The following is a 22184-nucleotide window of genomic DNA, read 5'->3' on the forward strand; positions in this document are numbered from 1 at the left end:
TTTCATTTGTCCTTTTCTAAGTCAATATTTGGCCACTCTATTTAACTTTAGGTCATCCACTCACCCAAACATCAAAATAAATCATATTTCTCCCTAAAAATAAAAATTCCTAGGTGTCAGGTTTCCCATAACACATAATTTTGTTTTTGTTTTTTTTAAATGTTTATAGAACTAGATTACCAGGCTATATAAAAGCATCCTGGTTTGTTTTTGTAATGTTCCCTCCAAAGCACTTTGCCTAGTGCATCAATTTCTTCCAAATAAATATGGTTATTTTCATATATGTGCCCAATTAGTCATCAATCATTTTTTTCTCCAAAAAATATTAAGAAGTAAAAGCTGGTAACCTAATCCTTCTGAATTCAACCAATTAATCACAGGACACCCTGACAAAGCTTTACAAGTAACAGGCCTTGGAAAGACTTACATACAATGCTAAGTGAGCAGAACCAAAAGAACATTGTACACAGTAACAAGATTATATGATGATCAACTTTGATGGACTTCGCTCTTTCCAACAATGAGGTAATTCAAAACAATTCTAATAGACTTGTGATTAGAAAGAGCCATCCAAATACAGAGGGAGAACTATGGAGACTGAATGTGGATTAAAGCATATGATTTCCACCTTTTTGTTGTTGTTTCTTTTTTTTCTCATATTTTTTCCCTTTTGATCTGATTTTTTTTTTTTTTTGGTCAGCATGACAAATACGTAAATATATTTAGAACAATTGCACACATTTAACCTATATCAGATTGCTTGCTGTCTTGAGGAGGAAGGAAGAGAGAAGAGGAGAAAAAATTGGAATACAAGGTTTTGCAAAGTTAAATGCTGAAAACTATCTTTGCACGTTATTTGAAAAAATAAAATATCATCAAAAATAATAAAAATAAAAATGTTACAAAGAGGCCTGGAGAGACTTATATGAACTGACGCTAAGTGAAATGAGCAGAACCAGGAGAACATTGTTCACAACAAGATTATAAAATGATCAATTCTGATGGATGTGACTCCAACAGTGAGATAATTAAGGCCACTTCCAGTGATCTTGTGATGAAGAGAGCTATCTATACCTAGAGAGAGGACTGTGGGAACAGAGTGTATATCACAATATAGCATTCTCACTCTTTTTTGTTGTTTATGGCTTGCATTTTATTTTCTTTCTCATTTTTTTTCATTTTGATCTGATTTTTCTTGTATAGCAAGATAACTATAAATATATGTATACAAATATTGGATTTAACATTTTTAAAAACATATTTAACATATATTGAATTACTTGCCATCTGGGGAGGGAGTGGGAGCAAAGGAGGAAATCTGGAACAAAAGGTTTTACAAAGGTCAATGGAGAAAAATTATGCATGCATATGTTTTGAAAGTAAAAAGCTTTAATTTAAAAAATAAATAAAATTTTAAAAAATGATATACTTTCTTACTGGTATCTAAAAGACTTGGCTCTACCTTTTTCCAAATCTAACTTAAAAGTTTACTAACTTAATTTAACTTATACTTTAACATATTTAACATGTATTGGTCAACCTGCCATCTGGGGGAAGGAGTGAGGGGGAAGGAGGGGAAAAGTTGAAACAAAAGAATTTGCAATTGTCAATGCTGAAAAATTACCTATGCATATAGCTTGTAAATAAAAAACTATAATAATAAAAATAATTTTTTAAAAGTTTACTAACTTAAAGACTTGTTTCTAGGATTCTGCCTAGATCTAGCACCAACAAAGTATCACATATCAGAACATTGGATGACTGAGGTCATCCAACTCAGAGGCAGGGAGAAATCAAAAGCTACTTTCTCCCTAACCTGAGTTTGCAAATCTGCCCAAGTCCTTTAAACTAAACTTTATTCAGAGATTGTAGCAACAGCTAAAATAATGCAAAAATATCAAGTAGTACAAAGATTCATGGGATGATCATATACAAAAATCATATCTCCTTTGCCCAGGAGTCATTTTGGGATACAATTGTCAGCTTGAATCTACTCTTGGAAATTTTTATTTTCCTATTCAGTTTCTTGGCTGAACTTCCCTAGAAAGAATACCAGGAATGATTTGTGTTCTAGAAGACAGCACATATCAGGAAGATAGAGTTTATGTTTATTCTGAAAAGTAAATAGGGGGGAAGCAGGAGCTATTTAACAAAGAGTGTCAAACCACTAAAGAACTCACCCCTCCCACTTCAGCAATATATTATTGGTTGTTCTTCATTAACAAGAATACAGCCTCTATAAGGTTTAACATAAATCAATGCTTTCTTCACTACAAGAGCAAATTTAGAATTTGTAATTTATATCCTAAGGCCAAATAGGTCAATCACCCTGGATAACTTTTTTTCTTGTAGTCAACTGAATTTTAATATACTTTTGTAAATAGATTTTTAAAATCTATGTTATCATAGGCAGCTCTTAAAAAACTTGTAAAACTGTAGATTCACTAGTACAAGTTTCCAGGGAGTACCCTAAAGCAATGAAATCCCTAGTCTAGTCTCTATCATTAACATATTATCATATCACTCTCATTAACATATCATTAATATACATATATATATATACACACACACACATATATAATGTTCTCTGCATGGAATTAACAGCTAGAAAGTTTTCAAAGGGTGGCCAATCATCTAAAGATAATATCTTTCATAATGAAAGTCTTAGCTACAATCTCCAGGAAAAAAACCTATCTAGATGAGCTGATCCTTGTATTTCTACAAAGCACTAAATGTCTTTTGGGCTTAAAGGGGCCAAGTTTTGAGAATCGGTCTGAGCTTTTTGTTCCAGAGGAAAGCCACAGGCACAACTGGCCCTTTGCCTCTCATTATCAGTCATAAATAGACAACTGTGTAAGCAATCATCAAGGACAAAATGTCTCCATCCTCCTCTCTCTGATCTCCCTTTCCAAGTCCTTCAGTCTCTAACCTCCTAGGAAGTGAAGAGTCAAGTTTGCCAAGGCCAACAATAAGGGATATGATTTTTTTGCTTTGGTTTTCAGTCTTTAACCTTGTTAGGAAGCGGAAGAAGTTCCATTTGATTAGTTAACATAGAAAGCTTCTCCATTAAACCACACTTGAACTTGAGATGATATTTTTCTGTCAAGAAGACTAAAAAAAGGGGAAGTCTGGGGAAGCTATTATTTACAAACATAGACTCTCTTTCTCACTTCCCCCTTACCTCACAACCCATCAGAAAGAAATGTCCAGCAAACAATTGGACTTACTACCCCTCCTCCCCAGATTTGGAGACCATTATTTTGGCCACATTGGGAGGCACGCCCATTTAGAAATAGCTATGACAGACCTGCCATATGAATTGTTCACTGGTCTTCAAATCAGCAGTTTTATCATGAACATATTAAGACAGGGATTACATGAAAAAAAATTCCTTTTCAACTTATTAAACTGTTATCTTGGAATATAGATTTTTATCATTTTGTTAAACTAGGGAGTCACTGAATAAAAAGAATATAGGAGTTGCTTTATTAAATTGGTTTAGCTTTCCTTCAAGTAATGGGTTGGATCATTTTTAAAGTGGTCTCAGAAATAAAGGGAGAGTTGTGAAATTACTCAAGACAATAATTTGACAGCTGTCTAATTCAGTAATGAATTATATGTTCTGTTAGATCTAAGGTTTACAAGTAAAAGATGCATAAAATGAGGACCAAGAAAACTAGAAAAAAAGGCTTCTGGAGGAGAGGAAAGAAAGAGGGAAGGGGAGGAAGAGAGGAAAGAAGAGAGGAAGAAAAGGAGGGAAGGAGGAAGAATTGAGTTATACAACTTTATATGCCAGACTCTCTGACAAGCACATTACAAGTATCTCATCTGATCCTCACAACAAGCTTATTAGATAGCTATTATTATCCCCAATTTTACAGAATAGGAAAGTGATTGGGAGTAGAGGGGAGAAAGACATTTTAGGGAGAAAAGGCAGATCTTCTATGAACATAAAATAAACTCTAATTTAAACTTTTTTAAAACTATATTAACTAAAATATCCCTAGGAGACTTCAAATATCAAAATCTTATTAAAGAAAGAATTTCTATGTTTCTCATTTTCTCAGGAGCAGGAGCCAAATGAACTAGTGAAAATGGGATACAGAGGGAAAAAAAAAATAATGGGCAAACTTAAAAAAGTAAATGGGCTAACTTATTAACTGAGTACAAAACTTATTAACCAAGTACAAAACCTGATCTTGAGTTGAATAGGTCAAAAGGAGACAGTAGGAACGAGTTTAGTTCTGTTCTATCTGCAAAAATATATATTCCAACAGAAACTTTTTCTTCCAATTTGGGGCAAAACAGACCCAGTCATTTGCAGATAGTATTTACAAATGAAGAACTGCAATAATAATAATAATAATAAGGCTACACACATTGATATATACTACAATATAATGAATTAGTGAATTAGCTTTCATGTAAGGAAATAGTGGCATTACATTGCAGCCACAAGAACTATATTTTCACAAATCCAATGGCTTATATGAGGGTTAATCTAGTAAAATATCCTTCATTTACCCCAAAGATATCTTTGAAAGCTACTGATGTAAAGATAAAAGTACAATCTCTAAGTATCACAAACTCATTTGGCAAAAGAAAACACCCATGTTTGCTTGAGGCTTGAAAGAGCACAAATTGATCCCAAAAGATTGCTCTAAGTATACCTTTTGAGGATAACATTAAATACCCTCAAAACCACAAGGTATCTTTGCTCAGTTAAAGAGAAAGGAAGAGGAGGGGAAGGGACTGGAAAGGGGGAGAAGAGAAGTGAGAAAGAGAAAGAAGAGAAAAAGAGAGAAGAGACTCCAAGACATCTCACCAATTCACCTATGATTTGTTCTGCTGCTACTTCCTAAGAGCTTTGACAGAAAACAAATTTAAATAACAAATAAACATCTCTATATTAATGAAATTCCAATCAAGAGAAAAGAAGTTATATAACACTTTGGTCATCTAAATTCAGTACTTTGACAACATCGACCATAATTAAAATATACCTTCTTCCCTTCTGTTAACAAGTGGTCAACTACAAAATGGAAAATTACATATTGCAGTGAATAAAGACTGACTTGGAAGTCATTAAAATTAGTTGGAACCCAACCTTTGACATTTACAGCGTAGACAAAGTTAACTTGGACTCTCTGGACCTTAATATCCACAACTGTAAAATGGAGGAGAAAGGCAGAGTAGACTGGCAAGATCTGAGGTCCCTTTCAGTACTAAAATTTTTATCTTATTGTATATTAAGTTCTTTATAATTTTATTTAACAAATGTAGATGAGTGCAAGGGATAATGCTGTAAAAAATTACCCTGGCATAGGTTCTGTCAATAAAAAGTTATTTAAAAAAATAATAAAGTTGTGGATTGTTTAAAAAAAAAATGCAGAGAAAAAAAAATTTTTATAATACCAGGCTAAAAAAATTAATAGAAGACTTTAAAGAAAAAAATTTATAAATTTTCCCTGTCTACCTACATCTGACATAATAAAGCCTATATCTTAACATAGATTCTTTATTCCTTAGCACACTAACAATTCTGTTATTGTGAAAGCCAGAAAGAACCCACAACAAATGTTACATTAGCGACAGCTAGTTAGTGCCTCAAGTCAGGAGGACCTGAGTTCAAATCTGGTCTCAGACACTAAACACTTCCTAGCTGTGTGACCCTGGGCAAGTCACTTAACCCCAACTGCCTTCAGCACCCAAAAAAGAAAAAAGGAAAAGAAACAAAGAAATATGTTATACTAAAAGCATCATTCAATTTGGAAAGGATAAAAGGAAATAAAGTCAAAATTAGTGAAATATTCTAATTATGTTTTAAAACCTTTACTTATAAAGAACTTTGTAATTTAAAAACGCAATAAAGTAGTTTAGATATAAATGTATGCTAAAAAACACTAAAGTAAAACAAAATTCATGAATGCTTGTTAACACCTATATACTATATATGTGTATGTATACATATATCTTTTACACATGCACATAAAATAAGCAAATAAAAAAATGCTGTATTATGCTATTTAATTTCAAAAATTTTGCTTAAAATACAAACATAAAGCACCATATGAATTAGCATACAAATCAAATCACTTGGATTTTAATCAATAAGCTATTTTTAGTATGGTATTACCTTAGTAAAAACCAGGCTTAGGCAGATTGGAGCAGGGACTTGCTTAGGATGTAATTGTCAAAGATGTGGTCCTGGCAAATGAAATTTTCCTCACAGAATACTAACATAGTAGTAGACGTAGACTCAGATAGACCAAATAGATTAAGTGTAATCAAGTACAGAGGATGTTCTCAAACCCCAGACACAAATAACTCAGTAATAATCCATATGTATAATCATACCCAAGCCAAATAAAATACTAATTTATATCCTAGATTCCAACAATTTTTATAATTTTTCCACATTTTTACTTGATTATATACCTGTGGATGTTTCCTGTTGAATATCATGATAATGAAAGCTTTCTTTCCTTTACATATTTTCATTTAACACATCACCAAATATGTGATTAGTTCATTCTCTTAAATGATTTTTAAACAGATACTAAAGTAGTCATATGCTACTAGTTATTAATATGGTAGATGTTATTTTAAAAAGTTTTACTGATACCTTCAATATGCTACATTTGGATAAATGAACCCTGCCTACTAATAAAAAAAAAGTAGTTAAACAAAGTAACCCCCCCATATGACCTCATCTGACAGTGTAAAAATATTTTCCCAGTTTTTTATCTATTATTAAAACTTTTTACTTTCAAAACATAGGCATAATTTTCAACATTCATCCTTGCAAAACCTTGTGTTACAAATTTTTCCCCTCCACTAGAGGCAAGTAATCTATGTTAAACATGTGCAATTCCTTTATACCTATTTCAGCAATTATTATGCTGCACAAGAAAAATTAAATCTAAAAGGGAAAAGATGAGAAAGAAAACAAAAAGCAAGCAAATAACAATTAAAAAAGTAAACATACTATACTGTGAACCACCCTCATGCCCATAGTCCTCTCTCTGGGTGCAGATGGCTCTTTTCATCACAAATCTATTGGAACTGGCCTGTATCACTTTGTAGTTGAAAAGGGTCATCTGATCTTTTAAGAGTCGATGATGCTATGACCTCAAAAAAAGCAATACCAGATCTAACTTAGAAGTTCAGATCTCTAGAATAAATAACTTGTTCTTGCAAAGCCTTCAACTGAAAAGATTCTATTGGTTCTGCTAGTTTCAGAAGGCAGGGTTGGTGATTCCCAATTATCCCTCTCTCTGCATTCAGTCAGAACTAAAAAAGCTGAATTGCAGCTAGTGACCAAAGTCCGACCAGGAGACCTCTGAGAAAGTGTGACCAGGCAGTTAACATGAACCAAAATTGATCTTGCTTATTATTGGATTAGGAGAGATGCCACCCAATACTGCTATCACCTTCACACCACCAACCACATTTTCCAAATGATGGCAAATCCGAGAACAGATGATATTGTTTAACTTCACAGCAAAGCCCTACACAAAATGCTATTGGGAGACAGTACTAGGCCTGGAGTCGTGAAGAGTCACCTTTCTGAGCTCAACATGTGGCTACAGACACTCATTAGCTGGGTGACTCTGGGCAAGCTGGAGATAGAAATGGCAAATCATTATTCCAGCATCTTCACCAAAAAAAAGAAAACAAAAAACCCCAAACAACCCCAAATGAGTTCATGAAGAGTCAGATACAACTAAAAAGGCTGATCAATAACAACTATTATTCAACCACAGTACTACACTAAGAAGTTATACTAGAATTACTTTCAACTTAAAGGTGATTAGAAAAAATTATTTATTGACAGGGAAAATGACTTGTCTGTCAACTAAGACTCATTTCAGATTTTTTAAAAAAAAGGAAATATCTAAGTATTTAGAACACAACTTTAGGAATACCATCTTCAAATCATAAAAATAAAGAACATTCAGAATGGGAAAAGGGATACAATAAAACCAAAAACAACCAAGTATCTTCTGCTCACCTAACACTTTAGGTTCTCTGCTGGGACACCAACCCTCACTTTACTACAGTAGTCTCCTCTTCCACATACACACTCATATTTCAATGAAAAGCTAACCGTACTGAAATAATATGCTAAAAATGGAAGGAAGCAAGGAAAGGGATTAAAGTGGGAATGAGTAACTTTTCTTCTTCCATGCCAAAATGATCTTTGGGCTAATTAATTACCTAAAATTAGGACACAGAGCAACTCAGTCTGATTAGCTAGAACATAAGATTCAAATGTTTGTTTTAAATATGTATCAATTATTTTCATGTCAATATAAAATTTTTTCTTCATAAGAATCTCTTAATACAATTACATAATCATCTGACTAAAAAAACACATATTTTGTGAATTGTATGAGACCTGTATAAGGATTTGAGATGCCCCTTTTAGAAACTATCAGCCTAAAATGCATGCATAGATTATACCTTCCCTCAGAATCAACAGAACTAGCATACCCTCTTCAAATAAAATCAGATTCTTAACAAACCCTCATTATTCTAAGATTATATAATCCAATGCATATGGAGGAAAATACAAGAAATGCTTTCTATCTCCAACAATATAGGAGCTAACCAAAACAAACCTCCCACCAAAGCTTTCAAAATTCTTTAAGAAACTATTCAAACTATTTCAGTTAAAATTAGAAGAAAGAAACAGGTAACTGAGGTAAAAAAATTGTGTTGCAACAATTTTCTTTCATAACAGTTTCATATCCAAGAGTTCAAGAACTGAATCAAATTTATAAGAATATGAGTCATTCTCCAGGAAAAGGATATGAACAGACAATTTCAAATGCAAGCTATCAAGAACCATACCAAAGGGGAAAAAAATGCTCCAAATCAGACAATTAGAAAAATGCAAATTAAAGGAAATGAGCTTCCACCTCACATACATTAGATTGATGAAATTTATCAAAAAAGGAAAATCACAACTGTTGGACAAGTTTTGGGAAAACAGGAACACTAACCCACCATTGCTGAAGTTGTAAAATGCTCCACTCATTCTAAAAGCAATTTGGAACTATGCCCCAAAACTTAACTAAGCTATGCATAACCCTTAACCCTACCATTACTAGAGCTCTATGTCCCAAAAGAGATCAATGAGGAAAAGTGCTCAAATGTATAAAAAATATGTTTAGCAGCTTATTTCATATTAGCAAAGGTGTCTGTTAATTGGGGTAATCATATATGGTATATGAATACAATGCAATATAAACACACTATGAAAAATGGCAAAAGAGACAATTTCAGAGAACCAAGAAATAGTTTATGCAATAATAAGTATAAAGAAAAACAATTTTGAAAGACTTCAGAACTCTGATTAATAGAGTGACCATCTACAGTACCAGAGGACTAAGAGAGAAGCATGCTACCTCACTTCTTGACAAGGTGCAGACTAAGAGACACATTTTTGGTCAGAGCCAATGTGGGGATCATTCCCCCAGACTATGCATGCTTGCTTTAAGGGCATTCTCTTTCTTTCCTCTCCAATGAGGAAGGACTGTTGGGAAGATGTGATAACAAAAAAAGGGGGGAGTAGAGAGTGATCATTAAGGCTTTTTTTTTTTTTTTAACCAAAGAAAAGAGAACAGGAGGGCCAGAAACAAACAAACACAAACAAACAGGGAAATTTTGAAAGCTAGTTTGAACTTCAAGAATCTTAAACAAGAAAAAGATCAAAATAAGTTAAAAACAACATTTGAGTTGACATTTGACTCTTAATAGGACGCACCAAATCTCCAAAAGCTATTCAAGAATTCTCTCTCACTTACATGAACAGATGCTAAGTGAAATGAGCAGAACCAGGAGATCATTATATACCTCAACAACGATACTGTTTGAGAATGAGATGGAAGTGGATCTCTTCGAGAAAGAGAGCTAATTCAGTTTCAATTGATCAAAGATGGACAGAAGCAGCTACACCCAAAGAAAGAACACTGGGAGATGAATATAAACTGCTTGCATTTTTGTTTTTCTTCCCGGATTATTTATACCTTCTGAATCCAATTCTCCCTATGCAACAAGAAAACTGTTCGGTTTTGCACACATATATTGTATCTAGGATATACTGTAACCTATTCAACATGTAAAGGACTGCTTGCCATCTAGGGGAAGGTTGGAGGGAGGGAGGGGAAAAATCGGAACAGAAGTGAGTGCAAGGGATAATGCTGTAAAAAATTACCCTGGCATGAGTTCTATCAATAAAAAGTTATTAAAAATAAAAAAAAATACATTTTAAAAAGAATTCTTTCTCAGACCAGTCCCAACAAATTTCGGGAGTAATCAGTCAAAGGGACTTGCCAGTGATCAATACACTAATTCCTACAGAATGGGATCCCTACAGGTAAGGTTAATCACTAGACAAACTTAGGAGAGTCAAAACTCTAATTCTCATCCCTTCAGGAAATGGGGGAAGGCAACTTTCTTAACTAAGCAAGCAACTAGTGACCAGAGATCTTGGCTTTGGTTTTTGACCTGTGACATATTTTCTTCTAAAGGGAAAAGTCTAAAGGACTCTTCCTGACTCTTAAGGTTAGAGCCTCTCTATCAAACTTCTCTCCCTCTCCCCAGTTCTTTATCTGCGTCATTCCATCCTGGCCCTTTTCTTCTTGCACTTTATACAGTGATACTTGATTACCTTATCAACTCCCATAGATTCAATAGTCATCTCTGCAAGTAATTCCCAGAGTTGTACCCTCCAGCCCTGTGCTCTTCTCTCCACAGTTAGTCTCCTAAATGCTTCAGATCTCTTGAACTGAATGTAGCATAAGCATCTCATATGCAATGGATCCACAACAGTTCATTATGTTTCCATACCCTCTTCTGAGCTTCTGAAACTTATTATGGAAGGTTACCACCAACACCTCAATCTCAGGGATCTGTAGACCAGCACTAACCTCAGGCAGGGTCTAAATTAAAAATGGATGAGTACTTGATAGAATTCTAACAGTATTTCAAAGCCAAACAAGAATTTAATTGGATTATGCAATTTCAAATTACCCTCACCTTAGATTAGGTCCATTACTGTATATGAATGATTTGATTATCTTAATGTAATCATATAGACCCAGACTGTATACTATTCAACTTTATCCTACTTTATATTAGAATGTATTCTCCCTTAGGGAAAATGCCAAGTCTTTAATATAAAACCCTCAATTCATTCATGATCATATGTCCTACAAGCATTTCCCAAAAAGCTTTCTAGAACAAGAGATGTCATTTCTCCAATACTATTCATTCACCTGAGTATTTCTCTTTCTGTTGAACTTCATTCTCAAACTTTTCTATCTCAATAGAACAGTCAGAATTAACCTGTAAGTAGATAATGCAGAGGTATAGTTCCCAATTATACTAACTTGTAAAAGATATTTTACTGGAAATGCTGATTTGAAAATCTTGTAGTGAATAGATGGACAGTCTACTGCTACAATGGCCTCCTCATATTACAAGTCCTAGAGAATGACTTCCAGGATATTAGGCAGTTCCTCTTTGAAAGACATATGGGAAAAAGAACAATTATTTATTAAATCCCTACTTTGTGTTAAAAAACTGCATTTTATAATTATTATCTCATTTGATTCTCACATCAACTTTGAGAGTAGCTGTCAATCAATAAGCATTTATTATGTGCTAGAGATACAAAAAAAAAAAAAAAAAGCAAAAGCCAATCCCTGCCCTCACGGAGCTTTACAATCTAATAGAGACAACAAATTAAAATCATATATACAAACAAGCTAAATTTTAAAAAAAAGAATTAAGAAGGGTTGGGAAAGGCTTCCTAAAGAAGATGTGTTTTAAGACTTAAAGGAAGCCTTGGGCAGCTAGATGAAGCAGTGCCATGGCTCAAAAAGACTCTTCTCCCTGAGTTCAAATCTGTCCTTAGACACTTACTAGCTGTGTGACCCTGAGCAACAACCCTGTTTGCCTCAGTTTCCTCATCTGTCAAATGAGTCAGAGAAAGATTATACATTTGATCCTGGAGTCCATAAGGGAGCCACTAGTTTATTTAGTAGGAAGGATTACAGGGTTGGACCTGCATTTTAGCAAAATCATTCTGGTGGAACGAAGGGATGGGAAGAGACTTGAACTAGGCAGATCCACTAGCAAAGTACTGTCAGCCCAGTTGTGAGATTAGGCCTATCCCAGAGCAGTATCAGTCTGGGAGATAGGGGGAAGGCCAACCAGAGATGCTGCAAAGGTGAAATCATCAAAGGAACAGAATAGATACAGGAAGTGGGAGGAAGGTAGTGAGGAATCAAGAACACTTAGGTTGTGAGCTCGAGGAAACTGAGGCAGACAGAAGCCAAGTAATTGTGTAGGATAACCAGCTAACAAGTGTCTGAGGCTACATTTGAACTCAGGTCTTCTTGTCTCCAAGTCTAGAATTGTACCCATTGTGCTATCAGCTCCTTCTAAATCTACACAGGTGTGCATAGGTGGGGATTTGCATCAATTGAGAGAGTAACTAAATTGATGAGATGTACAGATCCATTCAAATATAAATACCAATAGTTCAATGCCTCCTTTTGACTCAAATCTATAGAAAATTCAAAGAAGTATCTTATCACATAACAGAACCACACTGTGGTCTACCTCATTTCACCCATCCCCTACATCAAGTCTCCTGGGTCTACAAAGTCAAGTTCTTAACCCACACAATCACCGTAATAAAAACAATAAAAATCACCTACTTCCCTTAAATAGTGGGTGCTACCATAAACTTTTTTAAAAATCTCTATATCTATGTTTACTAATATAACTTCAGTGAATAATATAACCTAAATAATTGGGGGAAAGGGTGCTTCCAATGGTGCATCTAATTTCTTGTTTGAGTAATGTTAGTATTAATATTGCAAATTAATTTTGCAATTTTTTGCAATTTTGCAAATTAGCAGTATTACAAATTAATTGCAAATCAATATTGCAAAAAAGAGCCAGCAGGTATATATTTCTAATCATTTAAAAAAAAAATTTAGGATTTTGTTCAAAACAAACACATCACAGTAAAGTGGGGTTTCCTACATTTCTCCAAAGAAAGGAATAATTTCCAAAAGTCACTGACACCTCCTATGATGAATAGGTAACAATATATTCTCCCTCTGAATTTAGTTAAAAATGAGTCAGAATATTTATTTCCTAAATAAATCTCACCTGAATATATTTCCTCATTTTTTATGAAAAAATTAATTTTAATTTTAAAAGAAGCTTATGAGTTTTTTAAGTTTTCTGAGGTATCTAGGTGAATCAAAAATTAAAAATAATAATAATAATAAAGAATCTTTACATACCTATCTGACAGGTAAAGTTAACATAAAAGGAAAATGACAGATGTTAAGAGAACCTGCATAAAAATAGACAAATTAATGTACTGTTGGGGGAGTCATTATGGTTCAGCCATTTTTGGAAAGCAATTTGGAACTCTGCCTCACAAGTCACTGAACTGTATACTGAGCCAGTTATACTGCTATCAGTCCATATTCCAAATAGATAAAAAAAAAAGAACCCATATATACAAAAATATTTTATAAATTTTGGTTTTTGGTACAAAAAACTTGAAAACCAACATAGTGTCCGCCATTTGGTAATGGCTGAACAGATTAAGATATATGACTATAATAGAATACTATTAAATCACAAGAAATTCTCAAAGTCCCAGAGAAAACTGGGGAAAACTTATATAAATCAATGCAAAGTAAAACAAGTAGAACCAAATAAACAATTTCTATAAAAATAACATGGTAAAGACAAACCACTTTGAAAAATAATGAAATGACCTAATATTGGTCCAGGGGACTAATGAGGATACTTCTTTTCCATCTCCTGACAGTGAGGTAATGGATTCTTAGATGCACTTAGATTCTTAGATTCTTATTTTGGGATGTGGCCAATGTCAGAACTTATTTTGCTTAAATATGAATATCTGCCATAAGGATTTAAATAAGAGACGGAGAAGGGATGAGAATTGGGGGAAAAAAAAATGCTTTCTTAACTGAAAAATTTTAAAAGAAAAAAAGTGTTGAAAGAAGTTATGGCTTAACCTCTATGTGGTGTTCAGAAGCCTTTATAGAGTAAAGTGGCATCTAAACTAAGAAGGTAGATAGATGGTTGAAACAGCATCAGAATTGAGGAAGAAAGGCAATCCAGAGAAAGGAAAAAGCACAGATGAATCAAGGCAGAACAATGCAAGCACATTCAAGAAAGACTGAGTATTAATTGGCTAGCACATAGATTACATATGTTTAAGAAAATAATGAAAGATAAAGCTGTCCATGTGAGTAAGAGATAGTTTGTAGCAAGCCTAGAATGTAATACTAAAGAGTTGGACTTGAATCTCTAAAGAAAGGAAATAATTGAAGATTTTTGACTAAAGTTGTAACATAACCAGAAAAGTTAGCAAAGAGGGTAGATTATATAGGGTAAAACTGGAAGTCAGGAAGACTAGTTAAGATAATGATACACTTCTAAGAAATTAGCATAAGATTCATTTAAGCTACCAATGAGAATAGAAAGGAAGAAAGAGATGTTTCATGGGCAAAATAATTTGGAAAATAGTAGTGCCATTAACAAACATAAGAATTCTAAAGAGGTTTACAGAGGCAGAGAAAAGAGGGTAAGTTCCCTTTAAATAATACTGAGTTGCCCAAGGCTACTTCTACTTGGTTTTCTTGCTAACCATCCATGAAAATGTGAAGGACTAATATTTAGAGCTATCGATTTAGGAGTCAATAGCTGAATAGATGAATTTGTCTAAGAGGAAAAAGTAAAGAGACGAAAAGATAGAAAACAAAGGAAGTATAAGGAGTCATTGAAGAGAGACTACAATAATAGAAAGGCAAAAAGAGAAAAATGTAAGAGGTATCATGGAGCCCAAGGAATAAAAATTCAAAGGAAGAGGTAGTAAGTATCAAATGTTGCAGAGAAATCAAAAAGAATGAAGCCTAGGAAAATCCTATTAGCTTTGATAGTAGGGATAGTAATGTCTATTTCTGAAAGAGCTATTTCAGTTCATTGATGAAAGCAGAAAAAAGAATGCAAGCAGTGGAAGGATCAGGTGTTGAGGAAGCAGCAGCGGGAAGTGTACTTAAGCTAGGCAACAAATGGAAAGAGAGTCAAGAAGAAAGTTTGGAGAGGAAGAAAATAACGAACACCTGAGCCTATTTTTAGGCAGAAGAATCAGTGGAGGGAGAATCATTTTGCAAGAAAAGAGGATGGATAAATTAATGGACTGGAATTGCTTAAGAGAGGAAAAAAATGGATTTACAAACACATGCAGATAAGTAAACCTTGGAAAGGAAGAGTGACACTAAAATGAAGAAAATGTAATGTTGAGACAGAAAGAAGTTGAAGTAGCTCACATTAGATGGTTTGCATATTCTCAAAACAAGGAGCCAGAACATACACCAACTGAAATTATGAGAACAGTTATACCTTTGTCTCCCTGTGTCCCAAATAATCTGGTCTGTTAGGTTTTGTGTGAATGTGTTTAAATTGGTTTTAGCCAACCGCCAACCAATATATATTTATTAAGTGTTAACTATGTGCCAGACACTATATCAAGGATTATATAGTGAAGATATATAAAGGCAAAATCATGATCCCTGCCCCTTCAAGAAGACAATTCTTGGAGGGGTGGAGGGAGAGGAGGAAGGAGACAGAAGAAAAAACATATGGTAGATAATCTCAGAGAAAAGACACTTGGGGTGGGGAGGTCTAGGAAGAGGTGGGAAAACAACACTGAGAAATGTCTCCTTAAAAAGGTGAGATTTGATCTGAGTTCCAAAAGAAGCAAAGAGGTAGGAGGTAAGCAAGAAATGCATTTCAAATATGGAGGACAACTTGCAGTTTGGAGATGGGGCATCATTTTCAAAGAATAGGAAGGGAGCCAGTGTTACCGCATCACAAAGTGTACAAAAGGAAGTAACTAAGAAAACTGGAACAGTAGAAAGGGTCCAGATATATATAAAATTTAAAAATTATTCTTTTAAAAAATCATAATTCCATGTAGATAGAACTACCATACCTGCAGGCTGGACAACCTCCAACAACTACTATAGCACTGGAAGGCTGGAACACACCTTGTGGTTGAATATTATAGGATCCAGGTGCATATGCAGGCCGACCTGTCAGGAACAAGCATCATATCCAAGAGAAGGAAAGAGGAAAGAAAAAAAAAAATTTCATAAAACTCAATTGTAAGTCCCCTGACCCTTAGTTGAGAAAGTAAATAAAAAGCAAAAATGGCAGTTTCCTAAAGAAAGATGTCTCACAATATGCATATTGTACAGTATCTCAATAACAAAAAACAGAACAATAGGGGGAAATCACCTGGATTTGTATAATATTCATCACCAGGTCTAAAGACAGTTATTTAAGTCTGTAATAATGAACACTTAATTTCAAAGTGAAACATTTAAATCACAATGGTAACAACTTAAATGCGAATCTTGACTTAAGATGTATGAAGCCACTTTCCTCACAATTCTGGGGTAGATGGTACAAACACCATTACACTAATTATCACATATTAGCAAAAAAGCATTATCTAAGTTTCAAATGCACTCCAACACATACATTTGAGCCAGTATAACAGGTTTCATTGAGCTGGCTAACTCACTTTTTAAGGCATATTCAGGTTTGGTACAGCAGTACAAGAGGAATTACCTTTAAAAAGTTCACTTTAGCTAGATTCAAAGACCATTTATCACAATTTTAACCAGTAGCCTAAAGTTTATCTTACATTTGCATTCAAATGGTGACAGAATGTGTCAGTAAAGCTTACCAGTTTGACTTCAGGTTCACTTTTCAAGTTAAACAGTAACCTGAGTACTAAAAACAGGGTGAAGGAGGAGGAAGACAGCCACCTCCAAAAGTGCATTCTTTTCAAGCCAACGACTGAGATAACTCTTTAATAATTTCACAATCTAACTCTCTCTTTAAAGGACTTAAAAAGGAAACCAGATATACAATTAAAATCTCCAGGCAAAATAAAGGAAATTACAAAGTTAGTCTTGAGCATATATGTGCCAGAAAAGCACATTTATTTCCCCATCATCAGAGAAAGAGGACCAAAATGCAGAAACCCTGGATTCAAGGATGTAAATACGTTGAAACTACAAACCCAGGACTCAAATAAAGTTTGCCCATTTTCTAATCCTTTAAAACAGTTACCATATTAAGCAAAGCTTCTACTAAAGCCCTACTCTGAGAGTGGCACGGAGAGTGACCTTGTGTTATCTAAGGCTGCCAGGAGAGCACAAGTCCTGTCTGGCAGGACCTTTCAAGCTGGAAAGGCTGGGTTAACAGGCTGTCCTCGAAGGAACAGCCCAGCTAAGTTTGGAAAGGCTTGTCACCAGAAGGTTGGCCACCAGGTGAATTTTTTTTTTCTAACTATAGCGACTTATAAAGGCCATCAACTACATGTAGATATAAAAATGAAATTTGCTGTTAGTGGAACAACAACCCAGATGAAAGATATAAGGGATTCTTGTACTTGGCAAATGCCAGTTCTCAATAAACCACGACAGATCAGAAACAATACAAATACTAACTAAAATCCCCAAAAGCAGACAAAAATCACTCCCAACAATTTCAACCTCTTCTCCATCAAATAGACTTCCAGGGTTGAAAAGGAAGAGGAGTTGCAAAGAATTGATCTTGAGATTCCCTCCTTTTCTTAGGAGTGAAGTGGGAGTAAATTGGTAACAGTGAGAACAAATAACAGGGACAATCTGGATCTGTCCCTAAGAGAGTTCACCATACAGGAGGAGTTCTTTCTTCCAAGAGCTCGGGAGAATATTAACTCCCAGTCCCAGAGACAAAGAGGGAAGGAAAACAGAAGGCACAGGCCAAAGCCACACTAAGGAAATACTTGTTAACTCTAATCTTACTCCAAGTGCTTCAAAAGTGAAACACCTCACTCTAGGCCCAAGTAGCCACATTGGTTTCTCAATATTTCTTTAGGACTGTTATGAATAATTCCTTCACTGGCAACTGAAGCAGATATTCTACAAGCCAGTAGTGTTATTTACACTTGCTAATAAATAATTCCCATTTGAACCAAGTGACTTCAGCAATCCAGAAGTATTCTTATTCAGCCCAGAATGAGGTCTGCAATCCTTAACCAACTTAAATTGTCTTGCCACCTCATAATACATAGAAGTGGGCACACTACAAATTAAAAATAAAACAGCTCTGGTGAGACTGGAGCGTACTGGTGACTGAGAAGCAGCTACTATTCAGTAACAAGGGGCATAATTCCAAGGATTTGTTTCTACCATCCCCAAAAGATTTCAAAGTTTCTTCCCTAAACAGCCAGAGCCTTGGCGTCCTGGAAAGCTTCCAGACAAGGAGTTCTGGCCTCAGGCACCCAGGCTGCCTGCAGTTCTTGCAAATAGAAGGGACAAATGCTGCTCGGAGGCAGAAAGGTTTAGCAACTCCAGATGCATCAAAACAGGAAACTTTGAAGCCCGAGTATCTCCGAAGAGAGGAAGAAGAGAAGGGTTGAAGTTAGTCTAAAAAATAAACAAGTTTCCGACTTTTCCTTCGTCCCTACGCGTAACAGCAAACGTCCCCCAACCATCATATTGTTCTTCTCCCAGGGCCCCCTCCACACACATCCCGAAACCCAACTGAGACCCCACCCACTCCAGAGAAGTGGGGGAGGGAGGGGACGAGTGGATCTCAAACTTTGTTACCCCACACCCAGAACCCGAGGTTGCATCCCCGGCATAGTAAGAAAAGCGACCCACCTGCAACGTTGTAAGAGTAAGGCGGCGGGGGCTGGAAACCGGGTTGGTAGCCCGGCTGGAAGCTCGGCTGGAGCCCGGGCTGGGCAGGAGCGACCGGGATGGCCCCGTAGTTGTGCCGCCCGTAAGCGTAGTCGCCCTGGCCAGCCTCCAGGTTGTAGGCAGGTGGTCGCTCCTGCAGCAGAGGCTTATTATCCATGGTGGGGCAAAGGGAGAGGGTGCGGAAGAAGGGAATGAACGGGGAGGGAGGATAAAAAAGTGAAGAGCGGCCAGCGAGTCCCCAAGCTGCTGCGGCTTCCTCCTCGTTCTCCTCCTGGGTTCGAAACTCCCAACTTCGCGGCGGCCCGACGCTGCAGCAAAGGGAAAGCCCGAACGCCACTCCCCCCGCCCCCTGTCCCCGGACCAGAGGGGGATTCCCTCCTCCGGTTCTTCCGCCGCCCTCCCCGCAGCGAAGTGGCAATACCAGAAGCAAAGCCGAACGACTAGGCAGGCACGCGCGCAGGGGCAGGCGTGGCGCGCGGGGCGCGGGGGCTGGGGAGGAGCGGGCAGGGAGGACCCGAGCCCTTCGAACTCCAGAGACAGGAGGTGAGGGGGGGGTGAAAGAGAGGAGGGGGAGTGGCGCGCGCGCGAGCGCGTGCTTTTCCTCTCGCGGGCTGGGCTGGGCAGAGCAAAACTGGAGCGCGCGAGAGGTGCTCGCTCCCACCCCTCCCACCCCCAAGCCGAAGTGCTCCGGCTGCCTCTACAGCTCCCGCTTCCCAGGCGGGTCACAAGACTGGGGGTCACGTGGCGCTGCTCCCCGGCGCGGCGACTCGCCCGCCTAAGCTGGGGGAAGGGGAAAAGGGGGCGGGAGCAAAGGAGAAGAGTCTTAAAGGAGCCGCGCCTTCGGCCAGCCACTTGCTCTTCTTTCCCTCCACCTGTTGGGTCCCCCCCGCCTCGCCCCGCCAGTGATAGGAGTGAGGGTGGGAGTGGGGAACTAAGAGTCGGTCTTCTCTCGCTCTTCTTCTCTCCCGACTGAAAGTAACTGACCCATGCCCCAAACCACTGGGAACATCCACTCACTCACCTTTTCCCGCGGGACCCTTGATTCAATTCAAATCCCAGATTATCGATCCGTCACCCCCCTTTTTCCTCTTAAGTGATCCCTGGCCTGAGGCAGGTGATGTCCCCAGGGCACGCCCCCCCAGCTGCTCACAGGGACTGGCATCCAACCCGCACAGTCATATGCACCCCCAACCCTGCAGAGAAGCTGTCTCCCCATTCTGGTCCCCGCACAGCCCATGTGAATCCCCACTCCCAAAGGGGTTCCAGAGAATAGTGTGGACTCTCCCCACAAATTCATAATGACATCCCCAAGCCTGGAGCAAGGCTGCCGCCCTCAGGAACCTCATACACGCACCCCATACCCAATCACACCAGATCTAGACCTGGCACACTTTTCTCAATCAACCCCAACCCACCCACCCCGTGGAGAACCTGTCTCCAGGAAGGTTCCCATCCTTAATAGGGGTGCGCGGGCGCGCGCGCGCACACACACACACACTCACACGTGGTGGCTAGCTCCCAGAGGAGCTCCATTTCCTCCACACATACACCACCCCCACATACAGTCACATTCCCAGGCCAGTGCCGAGGCCTCAGTCTCACCCCATTCACAGACAGATACAAACAACCCACGTGGTGGCTGACTCCCAGAGGGGTTCCTTTTCCTCCCCCACACACACAGTATCATATTTCTAGACCCTTGGTGAAGATGTCCAAGGGTGCCAGTAGTCACCCTCCCTTCATTCAGAAGACCTACACACCCAACAACAACTTACAATACACAAAACTACACATCCTCAGAGTCCCCAATTACATACACACACACACACACACACACACACAACCCCCCCAATTGGTGGCTGACTCCTAGTCACCATTCCCTCTCCTACCCCTTCACATTGTACACACAATTAAACTCTAGGGCCCTCCTCCCCCACCTCCATTCCCACCCACCTCACACATAATATGCCCAAGGCCTGTGAAACTCTGGAATTTCACATTCTCATTCACCCCACACATGAGTAAGTACAGATTCCTACATGGCACAACCCCAGGGCTGTGTTGAGGCTGACTGGGGAAGGTTTTCATTCCCAGGTACAATATACTTCAAACACATCTTGCATCTCCCACTTCTATAGAATTCCACCTCAAATACCCCAAATACAAATTACAGCACACACACAACCTACCCCCAGGGCTATGCCAAGCTTGAGCCCCTACACCCATACACACCTTGTGTGGTGGCTGCCTTTCAAAGGATCTCCATTCTGGCTGCCCACATATACACACCCAGTAAAGAGACTGGCTCCCAGAGAAGCCCCCCTCACGTACACACATACACATAAATACACAACCAACACATATCACAGCCCCTGACTTGTGATGAGGATGACTCCCCAGGGTCTCCATTCCTGTATGACCCTATAAATACCAAACCTCAAGCCTAGACTTGCATAATCTTGCTTTCCTAGGATCCCCAAGCTCAAATTAAGACCACATCCCCCTACGTGTCTTTAAAGGTGTAATCTTGGGCAAATTATTTTACCTCAGTTGTATCCTATATAAAAATGAAGGGACTTATTTGAGATGAATCATGAGGTCTCTTCCAACTCTAAATCTGTGATTCACATAATTTGTGATTTCCCCAGGTACATACACATACTCCATAAATAATTACACAATAGTCCTGGGGGCCACATGTAAAAAGGTTTATCTAATCCAAGCCCATGCACCCATATGGCTCACATATCCTATCCCATAGACTGGGACGACACTCCTTTTCTAAGTGTCCACTCTCCCATACAAAGATAAATATACATAACCATTCCTATCCCCGAAATAAGGATAGGTGAGGAGGCTCATTGCTGAAGGGGGCCACTCAGATCTGGGCCTGCTGTGAGCTCCAGGGCCTCCAAGGCTTTCAACCTCGGAGCTCAACACAGCTCTTCCTAGTCCAAAAGCAAATTAAAGTTTAGCTGAGAGGAGGGAGGGAAGGTCTCTAGTTCCCAGGTTGGAGGTAGGGGCAGTACTCTTTCCCAGGCTTCAGGAATTGGCAGGCTCTCCCTGCACTGAGGCCCTGAATGGGGAGACCAGACGCTGGCTGAAAAGTTACTGCAATCCAGCCAGTCCTGGAACTCCTGCCGATGCTAGACACTGAGTGTGTTTCCTTCCTTCCAATTATTTTCCCCTACTTTATAATGTCCTCAGGGTTTATCTTCTGTTTAGTTTTTAAAGACTTTCACAATCTGGCCCCAGCCTATCTTTGGAACATAGCTGAACACTTACTCCAAACTGGTCTGTTCTATGTTACTCACAAGAAGCAGCTCAAACACCACCTTCTACTGGAAGCCTTCC

The 22184-nt window shown here is 38.0% G+C and overlaps 1 protein-coding gene across 1 annotated transcript in view; it reads right to left on the reverse strand.

Moving 5' to 3' along the window:
- Nucleotides 1-19507, reverse strand: part of BRI3 (brain protein I3) — a 35501-nt gene extending 15994 nt beyond the window's left edge. Inside the window, exons 1-2 of the mRNA XM_052000782.1 lie at nucleotides 18792-19507; nucleotides 16064-16163 (exon numbers count right to left, since the gene is read on the reverse strand). Of these exons, the coding sequence (XP_051856742.1) occupies nucleotides 16064-16163; nucleotides 18792-18987 (296 nt within the window). The 5' untranslated portion in view covers nucleotides 18988-19507. The remainder of the gene's footprint in view (nucleotides 1-16063; nucleotides 16164-18791) is intronic.
- Nucleotides 19508-22184: the final 2677 nt, after the last annotated feature.

This window comes from Antechinus flavipes, chromosome 1, assembly GCF_016432865.1.
Source record: "Antechinus flavipes isolate AdamAnt ecotype Samford, QLD, Australia chromosome 1, AdamAnt_v2, whole genome shotgun sequence".
NCBI lineage: Eukaryota > Metazoa > Chordata > Mammalia > Dasyuromorphia > Dasyuridae > Antechinus > Antechinus flavipes.